Source organism: Sebastes umbrosus, chromosome 8, assembly GCF_015220745.1.
Source record: "Sebastes umbrosus isolate fSebUmb1 chromosome 8, fSebUmb1.pri, whole genome shotgun sequence".
In the NCBI taxonomy this organism is placed as follows: Eukaryota; Metazoa; Chordata; class Actinopteri; order Perciformes; family Sebastidae; genus Sebastes; species Sebastes umbrosus.
In genome coordinates, this window is record NC_051276.1 from 15,529,766 (window position 1) to 15,557,085 (window position 27,320).

The following is a 27,320-nucleotide window of genomic DNA, read 5'->3' on the forward strand; positions in this document are numbered from 1 at the left end:
ACAATGCCTCAATGTTTGTAAATGAATTATCTTCAATTAAAAAAAAAAAACAACTTTACTTAGATATATACAAGAGCTTCATATTTAAACATCTTCTTCTAAATCCCTGTTTTGTAATCATGTTTTTTTTAATGTTATAACATCAATATTTTTGTGTGCGACTTTATTTTGTATTACTTTTTTCTCTCCCTGCACATATTGTTATTTTAATAAACTCAACTCAAACCAGCAAAAAAAAAAACTTTACTAATTTATCTACTTCCGCTTCCGGTCACTAGCTGCCTCCAGACGGCGGCGGACTACAAGACTCGGCTGTGAAGTGAAAACGATATTTCAGCTAATGCTAGTCAATGTCATGTGTTAATGTAAGTAACCTGCTAATGCTTCAACACATATTTAATCGGTTAAAGTTGTTTCTGTGTCTTAACCGAGTGTTCAACACAAACTTTGAGCCGTTTGTCCTCACTAACTACAACTCCCACAATGCACCTAACGTAACGTACGCACATTCTAGAACGCACTTTTTCTCTGAATAGCTAAGTAACGTCAGTCTTAACCCAGCCTACCATTCAAGCAGTCCACGCCACAGGGACCTTTCATGTAGGGGGTTTATTTCTGCTTCAAACATTAAGTTAGTAAGACCTGAGCATGCCGAGCCTGTTGCTGTTTGCTAATGGGATTATGAAGGAGTTAAACAGTGTGAATTGACGGAGACTAGCTAACGTGAAACAACAACAACAACACGAAGGGGCAGGGCAGCTGCACAGGTCTGTTACTACATAACTAACTTATATATATATATATATATATATATATTGTCTGGTTTACTCAGTCAAAGTTGTTATTCAGCGCAGGGATGAAGCTGTTATCGTGTGTTGCCGTGTCACGTTATGATAAAAGCCAGTTAACATCACACTAAGGTTACATGTAGCTAGCTAGATGATCAGTCTTCAGTGTAAACAGATTGTTGTGCGTCATGTAGGTTACATCCTTTAACATCTGATTGGTATCAATACTGATCTATCAGGTCAGTTTGTGTGTGTGTCTTCAAAATCATTTCACCGACTGGACCACCATGCATCACCCTGCTCCCACCAGCAGTGGACTGGGGTTTCTGCCAGCCATGTATTCATTTTCTGGCCCCACAAGCCTTCCTGAGTTTGACCTCGGATCTCCAAGTACGTCTGGCCACCTACAGAGAGCAACTCTATCTAACAAGTATGTAAGCTGATGATTTTAGGGATTGCAAAATCCCCCTATCTTTTCAATCTTAACCTGACATGTTGTATTATTGTGTTTTGACACATCTGGTCTCTGTTCCAAAACAGCTGGGAGACACGATGCCTCAGGAAGCACAGGAGGAGAGTGGACGATGAGTAAGTGAGAGATTGGAGTCTTACTTAAAGGGACTGTTTGTAAGAATCAGAATTGCTTGTTAACAGCGACACCTGTGGCCGTTAAGTCAACGAAAGTCAGTGTCGGGTTCGCGCTTGCTCGCTCTACATAGACATGAACGAGCATCGCTCAAAACAGTGAGGCGACACACGTCAGCTAAAACCACAATATCACTCTATATTTCACCTGCTTGGCAGTAATGTTAGCTGACCAGACGAAGGTCTCTCCATGAATCACTGCTGATCCTAGTGTTGGCTTTTCCTGCTTCAGCCTCCCGACCGCGGCCGGAGGGAACAGGGGAGTCACCGGCACTCGGTCGGAGACGATAGCGTTTCTCGCTGCGGAGCCCCGTCACTTCACAAGACGCGGAAAACCTCTGTTGGTCAGTAGGAGCTGCAGCAGTTATTTCTGCGTAAACGTCCACTGTACATTCACTAGATATTCTCAGAGCTACGAAGTCTTCTGCAGTGTGGAGTGTGCGTGCATGCATGTGAGGTGGAGTGAGCTGAGTGAAGGCAAGCAGCGGAGCAGAGGAGCAGAATACAGCAGAGACTCCGGCCCTGGAGACCAAAGCTACAGTCTCCCCCACGTCCTCCGACCGCGGCCAACACTGTTTAACAGACGGGCTTCACTAGATATAACTTTGCAGTGTTGGTGCTTCCGTGTAGTTTGTGTTGGAGTCTTGTCTGAACAGCGTAGCCACACGCGAGCGCACATATGTGAGCGCATGAGACACCGACCCGGGTGATTTATACGTGTAAGAAGTTATAAACAGTCCCTTTAACATTTGACAATGCTTGTAATAGCCACATATGAGTGTTGTGATGAATATCGTACTGTTTTCTCAGGGGATGCAGTGCTAAAAGGAGGAGGTTAATGGTCGAGGCAGAATTGGACATTTCAGAGAACTCAAACAGTCGTCATGACTGGCCTGCAGCGAACAGCTGCCCTCCTTTACCTGCACAGCAAGCCAGCCCTGCACTTCCACAGCCCTGCCCAGCATCTCAGCCCTCAACTTTGCCTCAGCCCCCCTCTGCTCTGCCCAGACCTGAGACAGAGAGTTCCTGCATGGAGATAGAGGCAGCTCAGAGGAAACTTCAGGAGATCGAAGACAGGTATGCAATATGAAATAAATTCAGACAGGGTGATGCGGCACCCTGAGGCAAGGCAGAGGGGTTTTGCAGCATCCTGAAGGGGTTTATTTAACAACAATGATGCGCTGGCTGTACATTATCATCTTTATGTCACTGATTTGGATGGAAAAATTATACTGTGTATAATTATTAATATATGATTCAATTAATTTATGATTTTTCCAATTCATTCAAAGTTTTCAATTAACCCTCTGAGACCCACAATAGACCTGTTTTTGTCTTTTTTAGGGGGCTATAGAGGGTCTTTAAGGGGAGATAGCAGGTCAACAGTAGATGTCACATAGAAGTGGTGTACATCATCTGAAAGCTAAGAACCTGAAGATTAATTTGTAGCACTGTGTGTCAAGTTGTCATAAATCAGAAATAAACATGAATTAATGAATTCATTAAAATTAATGTTGAAAGTGTATAAGGGCTTAAAACATCATGATAGAAGTATTTGAACGTCATTCCCATGCTCACTTATATCTCATAAATCTGTGCAGCAATTTTGGGTTGATACCATTTGTTACACAGATTTGGTGCTAAATTGAACCATTGTTTACCACTAAAGAATTGATAAAAATGATTAATAATCCCTCCCAAATACCACATTAAGACACCAAGACCTTGAGGAACACCATAGAAAAAGCAATGCTGTGATTTGGTATAAAAAACTTTATTTTCACTTTTCTGCAAGAAATGCATGTTTCTCAGTGATTGGATGGCGAACACTTCTGTTCTGGAAACTTCTTTCTGAACTTCTGCTCAGGAACCCCCTTATTGTCAATATAGCCAGGAAAGCCACCCATACTCTGAATGATCTAGGTCTGTAGTTTGTGGTTGTAATGTTTCATGAGGCTGTGATTATCCTAGAGGTCACCACAGGTCATTTTATACAGTGAGGTCTGTGGTGGAATTTCTGATACACAAGTTAACTCAATAGGAAGGAAGAGTCCCCGGAGCTGTTAATGTCTTACACAGAAGGTTTATTGAAGCTTGATCAAGGAGCAATTCTCAGGTCACCGTTGAGGTGCTCTCTGCATGAAAGCCTCACAACTCTGGCCTTCCTCCCTGGTGCTCAGTGTTTTACCCTTATCCTGTTTTGACTTCATCGGTTCCTTTGGCATCTCTGACCCTGGTTGCCCCGGCAACTGGCTCTATGGTCCCTACTACAGACACAGCTGTACAGATAACGGTGGCTCCCCTAGACAGAACTCCAACCCAATAATGTCAACAGAGGGAGAATTTGCACCTTGTATTTAAACACCAGAAACGTTACATGGATGTATTTTTTATCACTTTTATTAGTAAAGAAATGTTAAACGTTACTCCGGTTCACTCTCCCTTTGTATAACGTCATTGACATGCACCAGCTCGCCAGCTATGCCGGTGTTGTGCCAAAAAGTGATCATCCGCCAAAAACTGATTTCCACTCACGTGCAGCATCTTAAAGCAGTATCGACCAGTTTATAGTCTACCGCTACTATTATCTGGATCAAACAGTCATTATGTGCAAATACACATAACTGTATGTCCGGGGTAATAGTAAAGGTGAAAAGTAATGGGCTGGTTTATAATCTAGGGCACAGAGCAGGTAAAATAATGCATAGTCATAATGCAAAGGAGATCATTTCTACAACCCATCCGTAAATCATTATAATTACAGTCTAATTCCAAATTAAAAAAAAGGATATTAGACATTCCAAACACATTATCGCAAACAATAGTAGCCTATTATTGCCTATATCACGCAAATGACATGCTGCATGCGCTCAAGAGTGGAAATCAATTTTTGGCGGACAGTCACTTTTTGGCACGACACCTGTCCTGCAGCGCGAGCATACAGACGAACGACGCCCCTTTGCCGGGACTCCTCGCTCTCTCACCCAGTAGCCGGCAGAGTTTCAGGCACTATCACCCTCAGGCGCTGTCGTTTTTTCACTCAGAGAAAATGACCTTTTTGCCGTTATATCATTGTACACGCAGCATCAGCCTCACGTATCCAGCCGGAAAGCAGACGGTCCGCGAAGCAAATTATCAAAGGAGTAAAGTAAAAAACAAAACAGAAATTCAACTACCGTTAGTCTAACATAGTTTTAAAATGTTTTTCCGTATGTTTTCATGTATGAAAAGATCCCAAAATGAACACTGTAGGTGGACTACTTGATTACTATAAGCTAATTATGTATAGGAATGATTCTGTCCCAAACTGTTTGATCACTAGAAGCGGTTGATCACTGTATTATTACTCTACCGTTTATATTGAAAATGAGGACTGAATCAGCAGATCCTGCAGTTGCACTTTTTATTATTTTCAAATAAAAGGTGTATGTATTTGCCATTAATCGTTGTTTACTTATCCCTGATTCCCTTACAAGAAAAACCTGCCTGTATCACTCTAGATGAGCCAAATATTGTCCATGAATCGTATCGGAACCATGGAAATCATATCGCGTCGTTGTTAAAACGTATCGTTACACCCCTATGTATCACAGAATAACACTGGAGGATGACGAGGATGAAGATCTGGATGTAGAACCGGCCCCAAGACGGCCAGTGCTGGTAATCTCTGACAGCTTGAAGGAAGGTCTACAGCGCGGCATCAGCGACATCCTGCCGCACACAGTTGCCCAGTCTGTGTATGTTCTCTTCATTTTCATGAAGTAACTTGAAGTAGATGACTCGTATTCTGCTGTTTCCTCCTTGACACAGTGTTTATTTTGTCTCACCTGTCTCTTCCTCACACCTTTAGGAGCCAGTCCTGCATGGAGCTGGTGTTGTGGCGGCCACCGGACGATCCCTTCTGTCGGAAGCGAAAGGGCCCATTACAGAAACCGCGTAAACAACAGACAGTGTCTCGGCAACCCCCGACTCCATGTCCATCTCCCACCCCTCACAGCCCCCCCAGTCCACCTGCAGACACACACTCCTCTCTGTACAGCTTTCCTGTGGCGCACAGCTCTGGAGAGGAGGATATGGAAATGTAACGGTGCTTGATGACTGGAAAAGCCATGCCAAAGTAAAAGACTTGAAATGCAGTCGCACAAGAGACTATAAAGGACTCAGAACCACTTTAAGTTGGTCAGTTTGGCGAGGCACGCTGGCTTTACATGAATATTGTGCTGTTTTGGAAAGTTTGTGCAACACGTCTTTTGCTTTACAGTCACCCAGTTTAGGTTTTTGGGCTATAATCCCAAGCAACCATATGTAAGATGTAACAAAAACACTGATCTAATTAATCAGTTTTATTTATTAGTGTTGTCACAATACTGGATTTTCTAACCTCAATACAATACCTTGAAGAATATCGGTATTTGATACCACAGGGAAAAATTGAAACAACATTGAGGGCATAGAATTTTTGATTCCAAGAACAAAAGGGTAGCTGGCTCGATACAGTGGAAAATGAGTATTGAACCTTTCAAATATTCAGTATCAATACTTAGATATTTTTGACAACACTATTATTTATTTAAATCTCTAAGACAACTGTCATGATCTCAAGACTTTGAAAAGTTCTGTAGACAGCCTTACATAACCAATTTTATATAACTTACAGAATTAATCTTTGCTCTTAGAAATAAGACAATTTGTTCATTATTTTGCCAAAGCCTAGCCAACAACACTGATGTACTGTAAATATGACGCTCTTTGTTAAACATCAGTGCAGCGTCTGAATTTTGTACAGTTTTTATGTTCAGCCTCTGGGCATTGTTAAACAGGACACCAAATATTGTTCCTGTGTTGTGTTTTGCTCAAAGCATGACTTCCTGCTTGCTGTTGTACTCGTTGTGGTAGAAAGATTATCTTCAGTGCTTAGCAAGTACGCCTTCTGTGAGCTTTGACAAATTCGTAAAGAAGTCATGGACATGCACCTTTTTGATGATTTGATTGTATTTTCATATATACATTACCAGAATTGCAACAAGCCGTCGAGTGTTGTGACTTTTTATTTGTTTTTACATTGTCCATGTCTGTCTGCCCGTGTACTCATTGCACATCACCGGAGTCTTCCACAAACGGACAGCTGTGAGTACTAAAAATTGCCATGTTCGCTGTCAGTGTTGCCGACTTGGTGACTTTCTCGCTCGATTTAGGGACTATTGGAGCTAGTGCTGCTAGCTGCTTTCATTGGAAAATAGTTAGCAACACTGGGCTGGGTTTTTCAGTTTGATCATTTTTAAAATCCAGTGTACTCTTGCTAGTTTCTTAAGATTACCAACCCTAGCTTTAAGAATAGACATTTTTGCAAAGTTAATTAAGATGTTATATTGAATGCTAATGATATAATTAAGTTTGAACTTGAACAGAAATCCACCCAACATTTTTATTGTACAATTTATGACTATACAAAGGACTCCCACAAAGACCTGTCAGCTTTATGAGGTTCTCTGACGTAACTCACATGATCTTTCTGTTAAATGTCAGTTCATCACTCATTCAGAGTTCATTGTAACCTTAAGCCATAAAACTTGACTGCCTTAACACAGAGGAATGTGAACTTAATGACCAAATCTTTAGTTGTGTCATTTGTCACTGTGACCTGCTTAGAAATCTGCAATCTTCAGCACATGTAACAGTAAATGATTAATTTCTGTGGCCAGAAAAAATAGCCTGGAATGCATTACATGGTATCACTGGTGTGTGTAACACACACACACACACACACACACACACACACACACACACACACACACACACACACACACACACACACACACACGTTTCATGTTCTTAATTTGAGACTGTCCTGATTGATGAGTGAATCCCAGCAACGTCTTGACCTTGAGTGATCTATAAAGGAGACACCAGTATTACATATTATTATTTTATGAAGACAAGCACAGAAATATATTGAAAATGTCCCATTTACAATACTATTTTTCTCTTCTGTCTTTAACAGATTTAGAAGTACTTTTAGGTTTGTTTTGACTGAGAGGATTTCAAATCAGATTTTTTACATTTATAAATGACAACTAGCTCTGTCCTCTAGAAGCACAACAGCAGTTTGCATTATGTCTGCAGTTTGGTTGTTGCTTTGAATGCAGCTAGTGGCTATTAAAACAATGCACTCACTGTTGAAAGATAGGATCCTGATAAATCTAAAGGGATTGTGTTAGCAGGCGACGGGCTCCAGGTGTAGGTTTGGTTTTCTACACGGAGCTGCTTGACTCTGCTCTGGAGGTAACGGAGAAGCTTAAATGAAGCCACGTCTGAGGGACTGTGGGAGGCAGCAGAGTCCACAACATGGAGGGAGGGAGAGCAAACTGAATGCTGAGCTTCCTGATGGGGAAAAGACAAGTGCTTTTTGTCAATAAATAGATTTATATTGAATGTCTTGAGGTTACGTATCTGTTAGAGCTTGATGTAGTAAACTGCTTACCTTTGAACTAAGCGTCCTCTCTCCTTCAGGCCTCTCAGGCTTCCTCTGCCTCTCCTCTCGAGACTTAGATGGTTTTCTGGAAAACAAAGAAACCTGCATTTGAAAAGTTGATGGTTGTGAATGATTGACATAACTACGTGAAGGAGTTCTAGGTTTACATGTAGAGTTAATGTTACATCTATGATACATAACGCATATCGCAGTGAGTTGAGGTGAGATCATGCTCTTGTAAGGACAGACAGCTGGTTAGTATGTCATCAGAAACCAGTTACCTGCCCCTTAACAACTTTGTCTTGCACCTGTGGGATAGCAAAAATTAGAGCAAAACTTAAATATAGAAAAGCAGAATATCTTTTGATTTCTATTCTGTTAAGTTTTATTGGATTCTGGGCCATTTTTGAGGGAGGAGCAAATTTGTTTCACATTTCCAAATAGTATGGAAATCACAGCTTAAAGATAGTTTGGGTGTTTCCCAATGGGGTTGTGTGAGGTACTTCTCCATAGTCAGTGTATTACCTACAGGAGATGACGGTCGGCACGCCCCCAGCTTGGAGAAACGGACATGAGTACCTGCAGGGAAGCAAAGCAATGTACTGCTGTGGCCGGTGCCGGCAGCAAAACATATTTTAGCCACCTAAGTGTACGCTATATTTAGAATATTTTCTGACGTGGAACTGAACCAAAAGTGAAACTTATCTACACTGTTTTTGTCAACGGAGTCTGGTGGCTTTGAAGAGAGCATAGACAAGTTTCACTTTCAGTTCAGTTCCCCGTCGAAAAGAAGGAAAGGGTTCTCTGACGGCAAGATGAAGCGGTGAAAATATTCTATATATAACATACACTTAAATGGATATTGATTTTTATTTTTTAGGTGAGCCTTTCTTTTACGTGACTAAAATACATTTTGCTGCCGTACCCGTCCACAGCAACGTATTGCTTTGCTTTGGTGTCTGTACTCCTGTCTGTTTCTCCAAACTGGGGGTGTACGGTCATCTACTGTAGGTAATACACCTACTATGGATAAGTACCTCATACAACCCCACTTCAAAACACCCAAACTATCCCTTTTAAATTTTGAAAGAACAAAATGTATGTGCATTTTGACTTAGTTTGTTTGTTTGCATGTTACCTTTCCATTTCAGCTGTTAACTCTTCTTCGAACTTGCATGCCAGACGAGCTGCAGTCTGTTCCTTCCACTGACCCATGCTCCTCTGAACCTGTCTGAGCTCCAGGTCTTTGGCCTTCAGCTGTTTGCGTAGCGATGCTGCCGCTCCTCCTCCCTCAGCTCCTCCATCACACACATGAGGCCAGTTCAGACTGCTTAACTCCTCAATGTGCTCCTGCAGAAGCAGATGATGTTGCATATTAATGCTGTGAGTGATGAGTTTTCTGTGTCTGACATGAGCTTTAGAAAGTGTGTCAAATTGATACCTTAATGAGACGCTCCTTTAGAGAATCCAAGGCTTGGTCTCTGTCCATCCTCAGCTGTTGCCTCTGGATGCTCAACTCTCGCTCCTGACAAAATATGAACTTATAGTCATGTATACATTTAATGTGCTGTATTTGCAAACAGGAGGCAAAGTCTAAACTATACCTTGTCTTTTCTCAGCTGCTCAGTGGTTTGTTTCTGTGACTCAAGCTCCTCCTGTAGATGGTTGACCAAGTGCTTTATCTGCTCTCTTAGTGTTGCCAGGTTTGTAACAGCCTCGGCTGCTGAAGGACTGCACAATACAAAGGCATCAGAATGACATCATGTTGCTTACAAAGTAGTCACGTCTTTCTAAAACCAGAGCAGGAATTTATACCTGTGAGGTAGTTGCACAGAACTTAGTTTGGCTCCACTCTGCTCCACTAAGAGGTGTAGATGATGGCACTCTGCTCCCAGCTGCTGGGCCCACTGCCTGAGCCGCTGTTCCAGCTCAGCTGTGATTCGGTTATGGCTGCTCTCGCTTTCCTCCGACATCACCCGGAGCCCCTCGGCCTCTTTCTGTGCCAGCTGAACAGCCTGCTTGAGCCGCAGCACTGCCCTCTGACTCTCCTGTGACCACAGACCACACCATGTCAGCTCGTCTACAGCACCACACCTCTTTATGTGCGTGCGAGTAATTGCTTTCTGTGGTTTTCTTGCACCTGTGCCATCCGTCTCTGCAACTTCTGCAGCTCGGTCTGGTGCTCCTCTTTCAGCGATTTACAAATAACAGCCAGCAAAGACTCCTGCTCTCTCTGCTGTGCACAGCTTTCACTCTCCATCTCCTGCACTCTCTTCCAGATAAAAAGAAAATCATAGAGAATAAATCAGAATACAATCTGAATACATTTCTGATTTATTTAATGGTTGAGTCATCTTACAGTTTTTAGTTCCACCACTTTATGCTGAAGAGCCAGTGCTTTACTCTTCTCCCGCTGCATCTCACTCCTCATGCTTTCCAGGCTCTTTCTATTCTGCTCTTCCAGTATCCCACAGTGCACCTGCACTGCTTCCACTTTTTCTGCCTCCCACTTCCTCCTCTCGTCCTCTATTGCTTTGTGCACCTAAATGGAAGCATACTGTGCATAACATGCAATCGTGTGGAAAAAATATTGTATAATTTAGGAAGAGGATTATCAAAGTACCTTTTCCAAAGCTTCTAAATGCAGCTCCTCTTCACGGTGCTTTGCCTCCTGCTGCTGCTGCTCCAGAGAAGCCCTCAGCTTCTTTGCCTCTTCCTCCTTTAGCTGCCAGAATAGGAGAGGATCACATGAAAAGTATGGAGTGTTTTTACTTGCTGAATGTATAATCATGAAAAGAACACAGAAAAGTTAGGTTTCGATATCCACTAATGCCACCCAAACGTTGCAGATTACATAAGAGTGGATTTCATATGTTCAGGGAAACACACTGACCTGAAGGGAACTTTTCAAGGACTCAGTGTGTCGTGTGAGAGACAGAGCTTGTTCTTTCAAAGCATTTAACTTCTCCTCTTCAGTCTGCTTATTAACCTGAGGACACAACAGCCAAAGGGATTGTTCATCAAACTGATGATGTCACTTGAAGAATACATATTTTAGTTTTGCAGACATGTTTGTCACCTTTTGGATTTGCTGCTCATGAGCCAAAGCCAATTCTTTCTTTTGCTGCTTCAATGTGGCCTCCTGAATTAAAACAGAGAAACCTTAATTACCTGTTAATGTTACATTATAAAAAACATGGTTTGTAGACTTAAAACAACACAGCACTTACCGTCTTTCTTTGAGCTTGCTCGTGGGCCTCTTTCAGTGCATTGCAATGCTTGGTTTTCAGGTGTTGTAGCTCCCCCTTCAGTCCATCTCTTTCTGCTTGTAAGGCCCCACGTTGCTCCTGTAAATCTAGCAGCTGCAGCTCCTTCTGGGCCAACATCTTCTCCTGAGTGCCCACTCTGATCTGGCATTCTCCCAGTTCACCCTGCAGCTTGCCTATGTGAAACTCTACTGCCTGACAGAAAGAGATACACCAAAAAAATAGTAAGGATAGTTAGAAAACATAAACAAGGATTTTTTTTGTATTACAAATTAGAGTATAATTTCATTAAGTGTCACCTCGATCTGATCCTTTTTCTTCCTCTGTTTCTCCTCCAGAGAAGCACACCTGTTCCTCAGGAAGCTTTCTGCCTCCGTGACCCTCTGGAGCTCTTCACGGGTCTCCTCCAACTTCTGCTCCGAGATCACACCAGAGATATTTTCAAATACAGAAGGTAAATCTGTCTTTCACACCAAAACAAACACTTTCTCCCTGTAGTTTCTCTCCCTATAGTATAGACACTTTTTCAGTCCCGATACCGATAGCGATACCTGGGCTTTGGGTATCGGCCAATATCATTCATTAAGTAAACTTGTTTGAATACATAACATAATATCATCTGCAAACAAACCCATTACTACCTATTATTTGACTGGCTGAAAATGTATTTATTATTTCACTCTGACATCAAACCAAAAATAATGTAATTATAATTTTGGATGATGTATTTTATATTATTAAAAATCGTATCTTTATAGTGTGAACACTTAATAACATGAAATATATATTTTAATCATATCATGGTTTATAATTGTCATTATAGTTATAAATATAGATCTCAATAGGCCTTAACACAGTACCTCTTGCATGGACTCCAGCTTCTCTCTTGCACGTCGCTGTTCAGCAAACAGTTCTGTTTTGGCATTATCCAGCTGTCTCTCCATCTCATCCCTCTCCAGCACGGACACTACGACACTGGGCTGTTGGTCGAGCAGTGGAGTAACAAAAAAAATTATAGTAATTAGAAAAAACCTGAACGCAAAGACTGAACACAACCAAGATTGATAGACATATTGCTGGATTCATTACCCTCTCCATGAAGGCTCCATCCTTTAGAGTCTGTTTACAATGACTCGGGGTTGAGAGTTCTTCTTCCATGTCTCTTACCTCGAGGACAGAGGACTCTCTCTGCCTCCGCAGCTCATGCAGCTGGCAACTACAACACATTCATTGTTGTATTACTATCCTTTTTATAGCACAGAATTATGTTAATGCAATGTGATGTTACCATGTTGATACAGCTTCGGGTTTTATACCTAATAGAGTCTTTCTCTGCCCTGCTGTCTCTCAGAACGAACTCCAGAGTCCTCTTCTCCTTCTCCATCTTTGCTGTCTCTACAGTCAGTCGCTCTAATTCCTGCAAGGCATGCTGGGACATATAGCAACAACTGTGAGTATTAGTGAGACTTCTGTACGCAGTGTTTTGATTACCTACTGTACATAAGATGCAACACTTTACCTTTCGTCTGTGTTGAAGTTCAGAGAGGGAGAGCTCAACATCTTTTAACTGAGTCTTCTTCTTCTGTAGTGTCTTCTCCTCTTTCTCACATTTCTAAACCAGACACACAAACTTGAATTTTATTAGATTTGTCCTATACATACAGGTACATACATGACATTTATTTGACCTCTGCATTTAACCCATCCTTAAGAGCAGTGGGATGCTGTAAAGCGCCTGGGGAGCATGTACACAGGAGAATCTATACTGTTGATACAAAAATATTTCTCAAATTACTAATAAGATATGATATTACAATCCACAGGGAGACTCATTCTCACTTGTCGGAGTGTAGAGAGCCACTCTTTCATCTTGGCCCAATCAGACTGCATCTTCTCGGATGTCTTCTCTCTGCATCTCCTGCTCCAGTGATTCATTTCCTCATCTGTGTCCTTGTCATTGTCACCCAAAGAACACACACGTCTGCGATGCACAAACATGCACAGTGTACAAGTCAGAGATATATGCAAAATAATCATTTTAAAATTGCACAGACCACTGAGAAGAAAATGTTCAGTATGATTTCAAATCTTCCGTTTGGTTTACCTGTAAGTTTCTCTCTTCTTACGCTGTGCTTTACGGACAGAAGGACTTCTGTTGTGTACATTTCCATTAGAGGATCTTTGGCCTTTGTGAACGAAGAGAGGCAAATTCTGTGACATTTAGAGATTCATTTTTTTCTTTTGTTATTATGGACTCATAAAGGAATACACCGTTAGATCTTGCTTTACCTGATGTAGATCTAGGTTCACTTTCTTCCTGTGTGGGGGTGTCATAGTCGCTGTGGTTCGTACAGTAGTCATCCATGCCTGTGACAGACTCAATGAGAGAGAGCCATCCTGAAGGGATCACACAAATGATGTTAACTGTAATTTCCTACATATTTTTAGTACTCTTATTACTACTTAAATAGTTTGTTTTCAAGCATTATCTCTTAAATATTTCAGTTTGTGCTGTCAGCTCTTTTGTTAGTAGCTATATTTCAAATGGTGATATTTTATATATGAACATGTTTTGTCATTTTAAAATGAGACTTGCTTCCCTCCCAGTTTTCTACAGTCTCTCACCTGGTCGTCTGTGAATATGCTGCCTGACTTGCTCTGTGCAGACTGAGTCAAGGTCACTGTCAATGGACACGGTGTCAAAACTCCAAACAGGTACTCCTATAAGAGAAACAAGCAGTCTATAATCACTGTTAGTGGGGAATGAATTTCCAAGAGGATTAGCTAGACTGTGCTTTCTAGGTGCAGTGTAATCTGTGTGTGTTACCTGCCAAGCACCTGGCCGTAGGAGAACGGCTGTTGATCTGCCGCAGGGTTTCATGTTCTGTTACAACCTCTGTTCTGTGCAAGACTGAAAGAGGAGAGAGAAAAAAAAAAGGTGTAAAGGACCCATAAAAGTAAAATGAATAAAAGTCTAGAGGAAGGTTGGTGTGCTATAGAGGGTGCATTGTAAATTATAACCCAAAAAAGTGCTAGTTCAAACGATATACTCATTGTGTTATTCTTGAGGATACAGATGTAAAGTTTTTCCTTTGGGTGGCACTTCAGGAAAGGCAATAGGGTCATTAAAATGTAAAGGGTTCATCCCCTTGCAGGCATGAATGTGCTCTGTAAATTTCATTGTAAATACGTGTAAAGTTGATATTTTGGGATTAAGGTACTGCAAAAGATCACATCCTCTGAGGATAATGAAGGGGCTCAGTAAATTCCAAGGCAATGTGAGTGTGATGTGCGTTAAGATTTAATCCTCTGGGCACTATAGATATCCACAGTAAGAATTTGTAAAGAGAGTACTCACTGCTGCTATCATCACCAAGCTTCTGTGGTGTGTTGTATCTCTCTCCAGCTCCTGCTTTCTCACTGCATGATGTATTTACTCCATGGCTGTCATAAAGATATTTCTCCAGTTGCTTTCTTTGACAATAATGAGCTGTCTGTGTGTCTTCACTGCTTTTCCCAGTCGTTGCTGCTCCTCTTCCGTCGACATTAATAATACTGTGTTCTTTTTGTTTACTCTGGAAAGAGTCACAGTCAGATATCTCTGTCCTCTCGTCCACTTCCTCTTTGTCTAGTTGCTGCATATTACTCGCTGGCAATGCCAATTCGACCATCTCGTCTCTGAAGCATCTGACAAAATCCTCAGTGCAGATGCTGTCTGATGGAGGGTGAGTTTCTCCTGCCATCCTTTCATCGTTACAGGTGTCTCCAAGAAGCCTCTCGAGCCTCCAGATGACCTGCTCCCTCTGAGACTCTAATTCCTCTTTGTCTCTTGTCCTTCTGTCTAATTTCAGTTTAGTTCCCTCATGAGTGACAGGACCTTCACGGCATCCTCTGCTCCTCTCTGGGGGAAGAGCAGAAGACAGATGGGATGCTTTTGTGTGAAGAAAAAGCTTAGTTTTGGGACTTTTTTCGACATACTTTACTATGAGTTTTTTTTATATACTATGAATTTTAAATGACTTTTTTCGACGTTCTATATACACTATGACTTTTTTTTCTCGAGAAACTATACTATGACTTTTTTTATGTACTGTACTATGACTTTTTTCGGGATACTATGGTATTATTTTTTATGACTTGACACAATACTATGAATTTTAAATTACTTTTTTTCGACATACTATACTATGACTTTTTTCGTGATACTATGGTATTATTTTTTATGACTGTTGACACAATTCTATGAACTTTAAATTACTTTTTTTGACATACTATACTGTGTCTTTTGTTATACCATACTATGACTTTTTTATGACTTTTTTCGACGTTCTATACACTATGACTTCTTTTTTTTTGAGAAACTATACTACGACTTTATTTCGACATACTTTACCATGTCTTTTTCTTTTTTAATTTCAGTACATACTGTACTATGACTACTATGAATTTTAAATGACTTTTTCGACATACTATACTATGACTTTTACATTTTTTTCGACATACTATACTATGACTTATTTTCTCAACATAGTTCAATATGACTTTTTCATTTTTTTCAACATACTATACTATAACTTTTTTTCACATACTATACTATGGCTCTATGACTTTTTAATTTTTTCGACATACTATACTATGACTTTTTTTATGACACTATTCTATGATTTTTTTTTATTTTTTCGACACTATGCTGTGACTTTTTTCGACATACTATATTACGATTTTTCTTACGACATACTATACTATGGCTTTTTTCGACATACTATACTACAATTTTAAAAAAATGTTGACTTACTATACTATGACTTTTATTTTTTCAACATACTGTACTATGATTTTTTATTTTTTCGAGGTACTATACTTTGACTTTTTAATTTTTTTTTTAATTGTATAGTATGATATAACATTTTTTTAAATTAAATGTCCTAAAATTACAAAGTATAGTATGCCATAAAAAGTTCATAAAAAAATAAAGTGGATTTCAGTGGATAACTCTGCAGTTTAATGTGGAAATGAGATGAAAAAGATATTTCATTTTATGTGTGCACTTTTCCTATGTGGCCCTCAACCATATGCTGGCTCCTTAAATTGAGAACCACTGATATAAACCAAAGTTTACCCAATCAAGACACCTGGCTTACACCAATATTAAACGGGTTATTGAGCATAAACACATCTTACGGATTGCACTTTTTGTTTTCATCTGAGCAAACTCAAGCACACTAGTTGACAAAAGCCTGGGGACAAGCAGTAGTACTTATTATTTCTATTACTGCAGGACATTTACCTATCATCTTTTTAGAATTTGGCTTAAAACAATTACAAATCTAATGATATTAATATTGAAATATTACCTGATGTTTGCTCTATCATCGTAGTGTGTATGAAATCAAGACACGACATGGGAGTGTCATTTGTTTGAGTTGTACTCCCAAGCCCTGTGTCTTTGCTCAAAGATTGACTCCACTTGAGAGGAGCTAGAAAAAAATAAATAAACACAGTTTATCACCTGAAAAAAAAAAAAAAAAAAAGAAAAATCACCAAATTTGGTCTAAGGTGTGTGTTGTGACATAAATTACCTGCATCATTGCAATCACGCTCTCTGGAAATTGCCTGCCGTTTCTGGGGCTGGACCTGTACACACGAATCACACTTACTTCTTAAAACATTTATTCCAGATTACACATACAAACAAGCGGGAAGACAGAATGAAAATCACAGACCTGCAGTTGACCAAGCTGAGCATCAAGGGCATCTAGGAGAAGGTCACAGTGGTCCAGTTTGCGAGGAGGAGAGTCCAGTCCAGACACACTGCTGTTGTCATTGAGATCTGTGAAAGCAGGCAAAGGGTCAACAGGAGTGGGTGCAAACTCCCAAGAGGGTGAGATATTGCATATTACTGCTAATAATACCTGTGTAAAGAAGCTCATCTGTGTCCTCTGCTTCTCTGCCTGCTCCATCATGGCCTCTGTCAGCCATGTCCTATTGCTGAAGACAAATAAAGAGACACTCAGCAGTGCCATACAAACACAACATCCCCAGTATCTACCACTGGTTAAGGCTGACTGGGCAGGAGTGGGGGGGTTTATGTTGCTCAGTTGTCCAGGAAACCAAAGACAATATAGCTTGTTGACTTCTTTTCACGAGGAAAACTATAAATTCCTGTGCCTTCCTGTCTCTCCCACTCCCCAACATGAACATGAAGTAACCTACAAGAGCTGAACAAGTCAGTGAGCACTGTAATGCAGCATTTGACTAGCCATGACTGAATAGCCTAAAAGCTAAAATCACTAGTGTTAACCACTATTTTCTAAACCCAGGCTACTCAGAAGAATCCCATTATTAAGGCAAGGCAAGTTTATTTATATAGCACATTTCATACACAAAGGCAATTCAAAGTGCTTTACATATATAAAAGCAAGATAAAAGAGCACAAAGATAAGATAAAAATGAATAAAAGAATATAGAAGTATAAGTTAAAAGAAAACAATTAAAAGGATAATAAAAACAATCAAAATACAGTAAAGTGCAGCATTTGATTATTAAGCCTTTACTATTAATGGATTTTAGATTTTAAAAGTGCAGAGTATTTAGCTATAACACCACTAATATGTAATGAAAACACAGTTAACCTGACTCACAGAAGCTATAGCCTGTCTGAAACTCCCAAATGATTTCATTAACCTTAACTAGCTTATATGTAGACAAAAATAACACATTTTAAATGCCTAAGTCATTCCACCACCTTGCCCATTGTTCTGTCTCACACATGCATCATTTAACTTACTTTCAGGGGAAACCGTGGAGACTTTAAATCGATGCTGAACTCTTCCATGCTGAAGCTCACAGCTGCAGTGTGGAGTCTTGATTGACAGGAAGGAAAGTCAGTAGGTTGCCCTGGAAACGGTCAAACAGCTCGCGACTCGGTGAGCACCAGGTGGGAGGTGAACTGTCCGCGCGCACAGCGGTACTATTAGCGCCAAAGGAAGAGTTGGCAGGACTGAAAATGGTGCCTTTGGATCACTACATCATGTGGGTTGATATGCAGACGAGGTCACATGAGATTTGATCAAAAAATGCAGTTATTTATACCTGTTTTGTGCACAATGGGGCATCACCCTTCTGTCCTGAGTCAAAGCCTGTAAATCTACTGTTATGTTATGGACATGTGCAATAACATATGCTGATCACTCTGTGCAATAATTATGATGCTGTGCAATAATTATATCATTATCTGACGGACACTTTGTGCAATAATCTGGCAAAACTGCAATCTGGCAAAACTGTCATCTCATCAATATACGTATTGTATTTTTATATTGTATTATCTTTTATATTTGTATATTGCTGTATCTATTTTTTTATTGTATTATCTTTTCATTAGCACCTATGGGATTGTCACAATCTAATTTCGTTGTACTACACAATGACAATAAAGGGCTTGAATCTTGAATCTTTGAATCTTTCTCCCTCCCCATTTAAAATGGCCTAGCTACTGCACTTTAACAATTCTGCAAAGTATACAGCCCAAAGAATGAAGCTCAGGTTGATTTTACACCTGTGACAACTTCTACTCAAGCAGTTTAGTTGTAATTTCCTGTAGCCTATTTATTATTTTGTCTACCTAATAAAATGTACTACACTACATTGTGTAGCTTACTAGGACTAGACCTACTATATTATTTATATTACCTTAAACCTGCAGTAGGCAGAATGTCTTTGACGTCATTGGGCAAGAAATTCCATAATAACCCTTCAGCATATTGTAATTCAAGTGTTCTGAGAGGAAACTAGACTTCTGCACCTCATGGCTCTGTTATCAGGCTTTAGAAAATCTAGCCTGTGATGTGAGACTTGACTAATCACAGGTCATTTCTGTTTAGCTGTAAAATTAGAAAGTTGGTTCCGGCTGGTGGGCGATGCTTGGTATTTCCTCAACTGATCATATTTGATCAGTGCTGCCTAGTTTGACCCAAGTGATTGACAGCTGTTCAGATACTGCAGGCTCCAGCTCGGCTCTGATTGGTTGTTTTCCTCCGGTCTGTGAAATCTTGCAGATGCCATTAGGAGCACCGGAGGACACAGAGGCACATGATTTTTTTCAGATTACCTGTCTCATGTACTACTCTAAGGATATAGTGACCGTTTTATAAAAATAACTTATTTTTTAAATCATATTTGCTACATTTCTACCCACTGCTGCTTTAAGTAGTGATGGTTCTGTTGCAGTTTTGCTCCTCACAAAAGGTTTTGGGGTTGGAGTTTTTTCATTTATTATTTTACACTTTTTTTGTACTAAGACTAGAATACAATCTCAAACATGTCATTTAAAGGCATCCCATCTTTCAGCTGTTCAACAGAGAGACAATAAAGCAGACAGATATTCAGTGTCAACAATACCAACTTTATTATCTTCTTTTTTCATTATTGTGTCTTTGTCGTTTAAAGACAATATTGTATGTTATACGAGTATAAATTAAGGGAGAAAATACACAATTTAAAAAAAAGAAGCGAAACCTCAGTTGAATCCGCAGTTACACCTGAATACACCTACATGTATTTGGGGAGTAAGAGAAGTAGTAGTCAAGGCAGGTCAATCACCTCTGACCTCCTGCACCAGGCCGCTGTTGTGATGCGTCTCATAGCTTTCATCATCATACAGATTATGAACATCACCGTCTCACAACAAAGCCGTGAGTCACAGTCAGAGGAGAAGCAGGGTTCAGTTTAGACAAGGCAAGAAAAATCTCTTCATTAGTTTACTTCCACCTCAAAACTGAGCAGCATCGAATGAGAAGGAAATGTGTGCCAAGCGTGCACACAAATCAAGCTCATTATGCATACAGACAGTATGAAAACACCAACGTAAGAATAATGGCACCCATGAGAAAGGTAGAAACCGGAAAATAAAAGCGTAAAAATTAAAGCTAAAAAAAAAAAAAAAAATCACACCATAGTGAATTAAGTGAGATGAAGTGAGAGAAACAATGAGAGGGGGTTTACATTAGAACCCTCCCAGATAGGGAAGGCAGATGAAGAGGTTTTTTAGTCTACACTTCACTCTCCACACACACTTTGGTTGTTTTTTCCCTTTCTGCATGAGGCAGACACATGCTCTGTCTGAAGCAACAACAGTCATGAGTTAACACAACTACACCTCACTGCGTTATTGCTACAGCCGTCCGATACCGTACAGGCCCTCGCTGGAGCGAACTTCAGGAGGCAAGTCACCATCAAGTACTGAGGTTACGTTATTTGGAAATGCACGGATTAAAACGCATGATGAGCTCTCTGTTATCATTCAAAATATAACATGTATTCTCAAATATAAAATCATCTCAAACACAATATATTTAAGTAAACCTCTAGTAAAGTCTTCAAATTGATCACTGAGAAAGGAAATCACTAACTTTCCATTTGCACAATTCACCGCCATTCATTTAACTGTACAATTTTCAAGATAGCAAAAATGCAACATCTTGCTGCAATGGTGTCCATCCTTATATGTGACACCCTTGATATGATTTTAAGCGTACACAACCTCTATCAATAGCTTGTATCTATGTACCGCTAGAAGATGTTAGAGTCTGTGTGAAGTGGATAGATGAGAGAAGAACCAAAGCAGTAATTAGTAAGGCTGCACGATTTTGAAAGAATATCTAATTGCGATTAGTTTGACTGATCAGACGGCGGCTGGCGGTACCACAGTTTTGCACTCTGCAACTCACATTACCACAGTTTCACAAGCGTGTCGGAGAACTACGGTGGCCTTCAGGTAACGTAAACACATGAAAGGCTCTCTCTAGAGCCAAGGTTTGATTTGGTTTGTTTGGTTTGTCCATTCTGGGCTACTGTAGAAACATGGCGGAACTTGGCGGACTACGTAAAGAGGTCCCGATTCTTAGTTTTTGGTGATTATACACTAATGAAAATATAGTTATGAATATTATATTCCATTTCTGCAAATAGATCCCCCGAAATGTTACACAGTGGTCCTTTAAAATGGTATCTTGACACACATTTCGCCTTGCACCTCCTGCAATTTGAAGATTTCAGTAAGCCATATTGCAATTTCAATAAAGTTTTTATTAATTGTGCAGCCCTAGTAATTAGTTAAGTTAAAGGAATAGTTAGACATTTTGGGAAATATGCGTATTCACATTTTTGCCAAAAGTTAGAGACGAGAAGATTGATACCACTCTCAAATGACAAAAAAAAGTGTATTTCCAAACATGTTGAATTATTCTTTAAGCATGTCACTCTGGAGAGATTTAGTGAGTCATCAAACTGTGCTCATGACTACCACAAATCAAAAATGCATTAAAACCTTCTATGTAAATGGACTGAAGAAGCATCTTTTGTGCAAAACAAAAAGCATCAATCATCATTCATTTCATTAACAAATCATTAATTCACGGATAAATAATCTCACATTTTACCAGATCATATTATCATACTGAACATCTCCTTCACTCTGTGAATATTCGATGTGAACTGATTTCTTTTCCAGTGCCTTTATACGTCTTTATGGCCTGCACGTCAGAGGAACTGCCAGATGTGTTGATCTATGAAATCACTGAACCACGGTTGCTAATGTGCTCGTATTAAGGACTCTATAAAAAATATTTTCAGTGTGTTAAGACAGTTTTTGGAAATATAAAACAAGAAATCTGCAGCCAAATTGAGGTTGCCTCAGGATTCCATCTTTTCAGAATCAATCTGGATTAAAAGTTAAAATTACAGCAAATCCTTCAGGCTCATTCAGTCAATTTGTTTTCAGCTGTACTGTACAGATAACTTAATACTCAGATTAGTATAATTATTCTTCATTTTACAATATCATTCTTTTATCACAAAATATTCACACAAATAGACTAGACGGTAGATACAATACCTCCAGCCTTGAATTCTACATTCCTAACAATAATTACAAAAAAATACTAACTGGTTTTCAAAACTCTTGTCTCCGTAGACATGTAGTGCACAGGTCAGGGGACTCTTCCCTTGTTCAGTCAATTAAAGGCAAAAGACCGAGGGGTACCTTCGTGAGCTGATCCCAGATCAGCATGTCCACAAATGAAAGGACTACACATGTGAGCTGTGTTGAGCGTGGAGCGGCAGCTCTGTAGGGAGTCTCCTGTGGCTGGAGCTAATTGCACAGAGGTGTGCTACAGGAACCAGCCCTGTCTGCTTCTATAACCTTTGACCTCCTGTCAGCTGAAGCCACTCTGGACTCCTCAGAGAAACCGCTCCAGTCTCACGTACGGTCGTCCTCCTGGAAACATCTGAGTGACAAACTAGTGACTGTTGGAACCAGTGCAATGCACACTATAGAAACCATAGACTGTATATAAAGACGGACGACATGACAGCTCTCCATAAGTGAAGCCAGAACATCTCGATCGCCCCCTGGTGGCTGGCTGCAGTATATGTCATAAAGCCCGCCTCCTCCATGTTAGCGGATGGGACATGGGCCAAACTAAAAAGTCAAAATACATGTCAAATAAATTGTTCCCAAAGATTTTTTTTAACATTTTTAGGTAGTTCTTATCGCACTAATGTACGTTCAAATGTTAATCTTTCTGATAAGTTTGTTTTTAATGAGTTATTTGATGCTATGAAAAAGGGGGTGAGACGTCATGATTGACAGCTGTGAGTCTCCCTCGCTGACAAGCTGCGGCCGTGCTTGGCCAGCGATTGGTTTGGGCAGGTGACCTCGATACTGCGGCTGATGGCAGCTCCTGTTATCCAGGATATTCTGGTTTCATTTCTGTACAGTGGAAGGAAGTGGAGACGCGTCGTCCATGTATATATAGAGTCTATGCTAAACCAACATGCTCCTGTATGTACTGGGTGGTAATCACTGAATGTCTTTGGTGCAGACTATGATCACTAAGAATGATGTCACTGAAAATGGTCACCAAGGATACGATATGTGTTGCTATGGGAGAGCACCAGCGGACAAGGTAAAGTACATGTACATCAACACAGAGATATGTACTAATGTCTGATCTGCCACAGTGAAAAGTGCTTATTTAGTTCTGTGATGGAGATTAGAGTGATACGGATGTTTAATGGGTAACTGTTGCATTACTCTAATACTAAAGGACCCACTACTGCAGAGTTTTACAATCAGAATCACAAAAGGAAGATGTCTGAAGCATGTTTAGAAGACTGAAATGCATTGGAGCATAGAGGCAATTCATATTTAACATATGAAATGAATAAGCAGCCATATTATCTCTACATGGACTCTAATCTAATTGACTACTTCACAGACTAAAAATTGTAATGTAATTTATGAAGTAATATAGATTTCATCAGTTCAGACAAACCAGCCTCTGCTGTATAAGAAAGACGGTTTGCCCAATCAAATATTAGCCGTTGGTTTTGGAGACCCAAAGCGTTAAATTAAAATAAATAAGACATTATGCAGTAAATGATCCATAATATTAAATACAGATAAAATATGTAATACAACAATAAAAATGTGAAATAATTCAATACATTTTTTTAAAAAGCCCTGCTTATGGCGGGCCGGTTTTATTTATTTCTTTTATTTCTTTCCAGCAATTTTTCCATTTCAAAATGCCCTTTTTTACAAAATGTGTATTTATTTCACAATGTCATTTTTCTTAGTGCCAGTTTTACCACCACTTTGCGTGTCAGCTCATTCAGATCGAAGCCAATCACATACTGTACCTGGCTCTGCCCTGTTTGTCTTGAGACTTTTTGCTTTAGAAAAGGAATTATAAAAATAAGAAACTAAAAGTAATAAAACTGACTTGCCAAAAAAACGATTGCGAAAATAAGCAGCATGAAATAACATGTTATACTGTATAAAGAGCTGTGTAAAATTATTATTTTATTTTATTATTTCACAAAATCATGTTTATGTTACCTATCTTGTCTGTAGGTATTTATATCAATATGTTTTTTTCAGAATGTCTTATTTATTGAATTCATTTTGGACACTTTGTGTCTGCATAACTGATAACAACATCTAATAGACAGAAATTTCCAGACACCATTTTCAGGCCTTAGCCTCTTTCTTAAGCAACTAAAAGGGGCAAATAATGAGCACTTGAAATCATTCCTGTAAAGAGAAAGAGGGAGCTAATTTAAGATTTATAAAGTAGGTCTGGCGTAATCTCAATTGTGCCGAATAAAACAAAGGATGAGGACACTTTTCTGAAGTACTGAGGTGTATTCAACACTGTTCTGCTTCTATGTGCCCGTTTATGATTTTGTCCCTGTTAGCTGTCAGTCTATAATGCTTTGAAATGGGTTTCTGTCCAATCGGTAAAAACTCTTAAATGGGGTGAACACAGGAAAGTGCATTGTGAGTAAGATTTATGGAGCACCTGATTTCAGGAGTGTGCAGGTGCTGTTATCGTGTGGTGTTGCAACTCCAACACCACCTCACACATCCACACATTACCTCACTGCTGTTTCAGTATAGTGCCAAAAAGTCAGGGAACGCCCCTTCTTTTTCCCCATAGTAAAAACAGAGCAAGTATTTGGAGGTAATCCAAGAGTGTGTGAAACACACACCTTCTCATGCTCACCAAAGGTCCACATGGTGCTCATAAGCCAGCTACGCCCCATTGCTGAAGGACCAGAGGCAGAGCAGTTCCCTGTCCGATGAGGTTAGGTGTGATCCTTGGTGAGTTCCTGGGTTAGAAGATGTTAGGACACATGCTCCAGTCCTGTTTCTCCTTCGCCTCCCAGTAACCTCCCTTGTACACAAAGTTTGTCTCTCCAGTGACCGAGTCCCTCCTCTGGTGAAACCACAACGGCTGGTAACCTTCGTATTCTTTCCCTGCGACAAGAAGCACAGGTGTTATTCAATCGCCGTCATTTAAATCGCACCGTAAGGGAGAAGCCACACTTGCAGGAGATTCACTGAGCGATCAATTCGCTTTCATACATATGCATATACAGGGGAAGCAATCAATCGCTGTGCACCGCATTTGGGATAGCTCCAAATGTGAACCAAGCTCAAGTAACGGTGAACTCAAAAGCGTCAATAAAATACAAATGAGCACAATGTGTGCGATGCAAAAAACCTGGATTGATCATAGTGAAGGGGAAAATTATAATCACAGTTTTGGAACTCCCTCAACTGAATAATCCATCTACTTCTTAATACAGAAACCCAGTCAAAAGAGGGAGATATTTTCAGCTTAGCAAACAGCTCATGATTTTTTTTAATAAAAAAAAACATGTAGATTTAAGTCAGATAAACTAAGCATAAAGTAACTTGGTCGCTGTTGTACCAGAACAGTGTCCACAAGCAATCTAATAGACAGGACGGCGATGCAATGCACATTAATCACTTGCTAGTGTGGCTTCACCATAGCACATTAAAATACTTGTAGAGTTGTATCTGTTATTTCATGTAACATATTATTTCTAAATGAAAATGTCACATATATGCAGGAAAAAGTTTTTTTTTTTTTTTTTTCCTGAGCCATTATCTGGAGAAGTTGACATGAGAGGGGTATCATGCAGTTTCCACACAGAGGCAGACCACACAGAGGACACACAGAGGATGGTGTGTGTGTGTGTGTGTGTGTGTGTGTGTGTGTGTGTAAGAGTGATTGGAGTACAACAGAGGGGCACAGGGCAACCCTCACTCACCAGAGTCATAATCACACTCTGACCACCAATAGAGGGAGGAAAAGAAAGACAAGTCATGGGTACATCGAATACAGTCTAGCCTACGCACAACACACACACACACACAGGAACACCACCAGGATGAAACGTTTCTGCTGAGTTCTCCGTAAAGTTCAGTCTGGCTTCTATTACACTTAACCTTTTGTGTTCAGCACTGCTGACCTGCAATAACTGTTGTACTTACTGGGATAAGCACTACTTCTTAAATAACAACCATATAGATTGGGAGACCTTATCCATAATAATGAAATAAATCATTTTTCAAACTTAAATGCTACTACTTATTATTCATTTTATGGAATGGTTTGGTTTGAGGTGAGCCTTGGCTGTTTGTCCCAGTAATTGCCATCTTGATATGCAGCTGTAAACTGCCTCTAAAGTTAAATATAACATACTGTAGACGTACTGTATATAAATATGTGAAGCTTTATTGCAATAGCGTTTCCCATTTCAAAATTTTCTTTTTATGATATTGTCAATGTTCTTCAACACAGAAACACAGGACTCTGCTAGATAGTAAAAAAAAAATACTATAGATTTATAATACTGATATCAGTTTTTACTTATTTCATCTTTGTTTCTGAGAAATCACGTTCTTTACGTCAGTTGGCAGATAGCTCTAAATACTACAATAACCATGAGTCTCAGTTGCCTTTGCCACGGAGAAGAAGTTAGAAGAAGTGTAAATGTGGCAAGTCAAAAACGCTTTGTTCTTGCAATTAGGGACAAAACACTATGGTGTAAAGCGCTATGGTTGCAGAATTCATCATAAAATTTAACCCAAATCTAAAAGTGAAAGTTTTTTTTTTTAACCATGCTCCTTGGGTCGTTGTTAACTTCTCTCATTATGTTTATGCACGCATTATTTTATCTTTGTTCAATTGCTTATCTTTTCTACTGATAATTTCACTGGGAGAATTTCATTACCAACAGTGCTCCAACTGTCACCTAACATTGTCAAAGCAGAAAATAAATGGCACTTTTACTACAGGAACCCCAAAAAACTACTCCCGCTCGCAACTCTACATTCTTCCCCTCCCTTCATCTGTTCTTTATCATCACCTGCCTGACTCTGTCATCTATACCTATCACACGCCACACTTCCTGTTCTCCTTTTCATACCTTCATCCAGAGCGTCTGAGGCCTCCGCTTCCCTCCTCCTCCTCACGGCTCTTTGTTTCTCCTCTAGCCTCTGTTTTTCTGAGTTTGCCTCATCCCATCGCCCTTCCTCCATCAGCTTCTGGTCTGGTCTCAGACGGCTGTCAGTGAGTCCCACTCCGTCCTCCTGCTCGTTCAGGGTCAGTGCCAGCGCTGAGAAGTAGTACATGTTCTCAGCGTTCTCCCTGAGAGGAAATTGACAGGAGTTAACCTGTGCGATGTTGTATAATCAATGATATTGACTGAACATCGCAGCTGTTATGCAACTACTCATATATTGCAACGCTCTGCATTATGAGGCCGATGAGA

At 40.0% G+C, this 27,320-nt stretch overlaps 3 protein-coding genes across 9 annotated transcripts in view; 1 reads left to right on the plus strand and 2 right to left on the minus strand.

Moving 5' to 3' along the window:
• The first annotated feature begins 238 nt into the window (after positions 1 to 238).
• On the plus strand, positions 239 to 5,983 carry ccdc117 (coiled-coil domain containing 117). 4 transcript variants are annotated; one of them, XM_037778498.1, is made up of 6 exons: positions 239 to 365; positions 1,028 to 1,218; positions 1,329 to 1,376; positions 2,244 to 2,510; positions 5,027 to 5,194; positions 5,284 to 5,983. In XM_037778498.1, exons 1-6 carry the CDS (start codon positions 351 to 353, stop codon positions 5,516 to 5,518), a joined length of 924 nt encoding a protein of 307 aa, XP_037634426.1. In that variant the 5' UTR covers positions 239 to 350; the 3' UTR covers positions 5,519 to 5,983. The 4 variants fall into 4 exon arrangements, with proteins under 4 accessions (XP_037634426.1, XP_037634428.1, XP_037634427.1 ...); XM_037778500.1 differs by having other exon boundaries at positions 5,027 to 5,170; positions 5,287 to 5,983; XM_037778499.1 differs by having other exon boundaries at positions 240 to 365; positions 5,027 to 5,170.
• An 860-nt stretch (positions 5,984 to 6,843) lies between these two features.
• On the minus strand, positions 6,844 to 18,433 carry si:ch211-102c2.8 (trichohyalin). 2 transcript variants are annotated; one of them, XM_037778493.1, is made up of 30 exons: positions 17,959 to 18,197; positions 17,084 to 17,159; positions 16,895 to 17,001; positions 16,751 to 16,805; positions 16,526 to 16,648; positions 14,530 to 15,084; positions 13,999 to 14,082; positions 13,797 to 13,892; positions 13,461 to 13,568; positions 13,276 to 13,357; positions 13,011 to 13,152; positions 12,691 to 12,783; positions 12,488 to 12,600; positions 12,261 to 12,387; positions 12,032 to 12,151; positions 11,471 to 11,584; positions 11,136 to 11,366; positions 10,985 to 11,047; positions 10,799 to 10,894; positions 10,529 to 10,630; positions 10,265 to 10,447; positions 10,046 to 10,177; positions 9,721 to 9,953; positions 9,510 to 9,636; positions 9,347 to 9,430; positions 9,044 to 9,255; positions 7,915 to 7,990; positions 7,608 to 7,814; positions 7,255 to 7,325; positions 6,844 to 7,201 (listed from the first exon to the last, which is right to left on the minus strand). In XM_037778493.1, exons 2-29 carry the CDS (start codon positions 17,148 to 17,150, stop codon positions 7,266 to 7,268), a joined length of 3,792 nt encoding a protein of 1,263 aa, XP_037634421.1. In that variant the 5' UTR covers positions 17,151 to 17,159; positions 17,959 to 18,197; the 3' UTR covers positions 6,844 to 7,201; positions 7,255 to 7,265. The 2 variants fall into 2 exon arrangements, with proteins under 2 accessions (XP_037634421.1, XP_037634422.1); XM_037778494.1 differs by having other exon boundaries at positions 6,844 to 7,325; positions 14,530 to 15,072; positions 17,959 to 18,433.
• Positions 18,434 to 19,554: 1,121 nt separating this feature from the next.
• The window catches only part of si:ch211-106a19.1 (uncharacterized protein LOC561797 homolog), a 60,255-nt gene continuing 52,489 nt past the window's right edge, over positions 19,555 to 27,320 (minus strand). For 2 of the 3 annotated variants that reach the window (XM_037778495.1, XM_037778496.1), the window contains 3 exons: positions 26,976 to 27,196; positions 25,815 to 25,832; positions 19,555 to 24,993 (listed from right to left, as the gene is read on the minus strand). In XM_037778495.1, coding sequence (XP_037634423.1) covers positions 24,851 to 24,993; positions 25,815 to 25,832; positions 26,976 to 27,196 — 382 coding nt within the window. In that variant the 3' untranslated portion in view covers positions 19,555 to 24,850. The remainder of the gene's footprint in view (positions 24,994 to 25,814; positions 25,833 to 26,975; positions 27,197 to 27,320) is intronic. The other variant, XM_037778497.1, reaches the window with a different exon arrangement.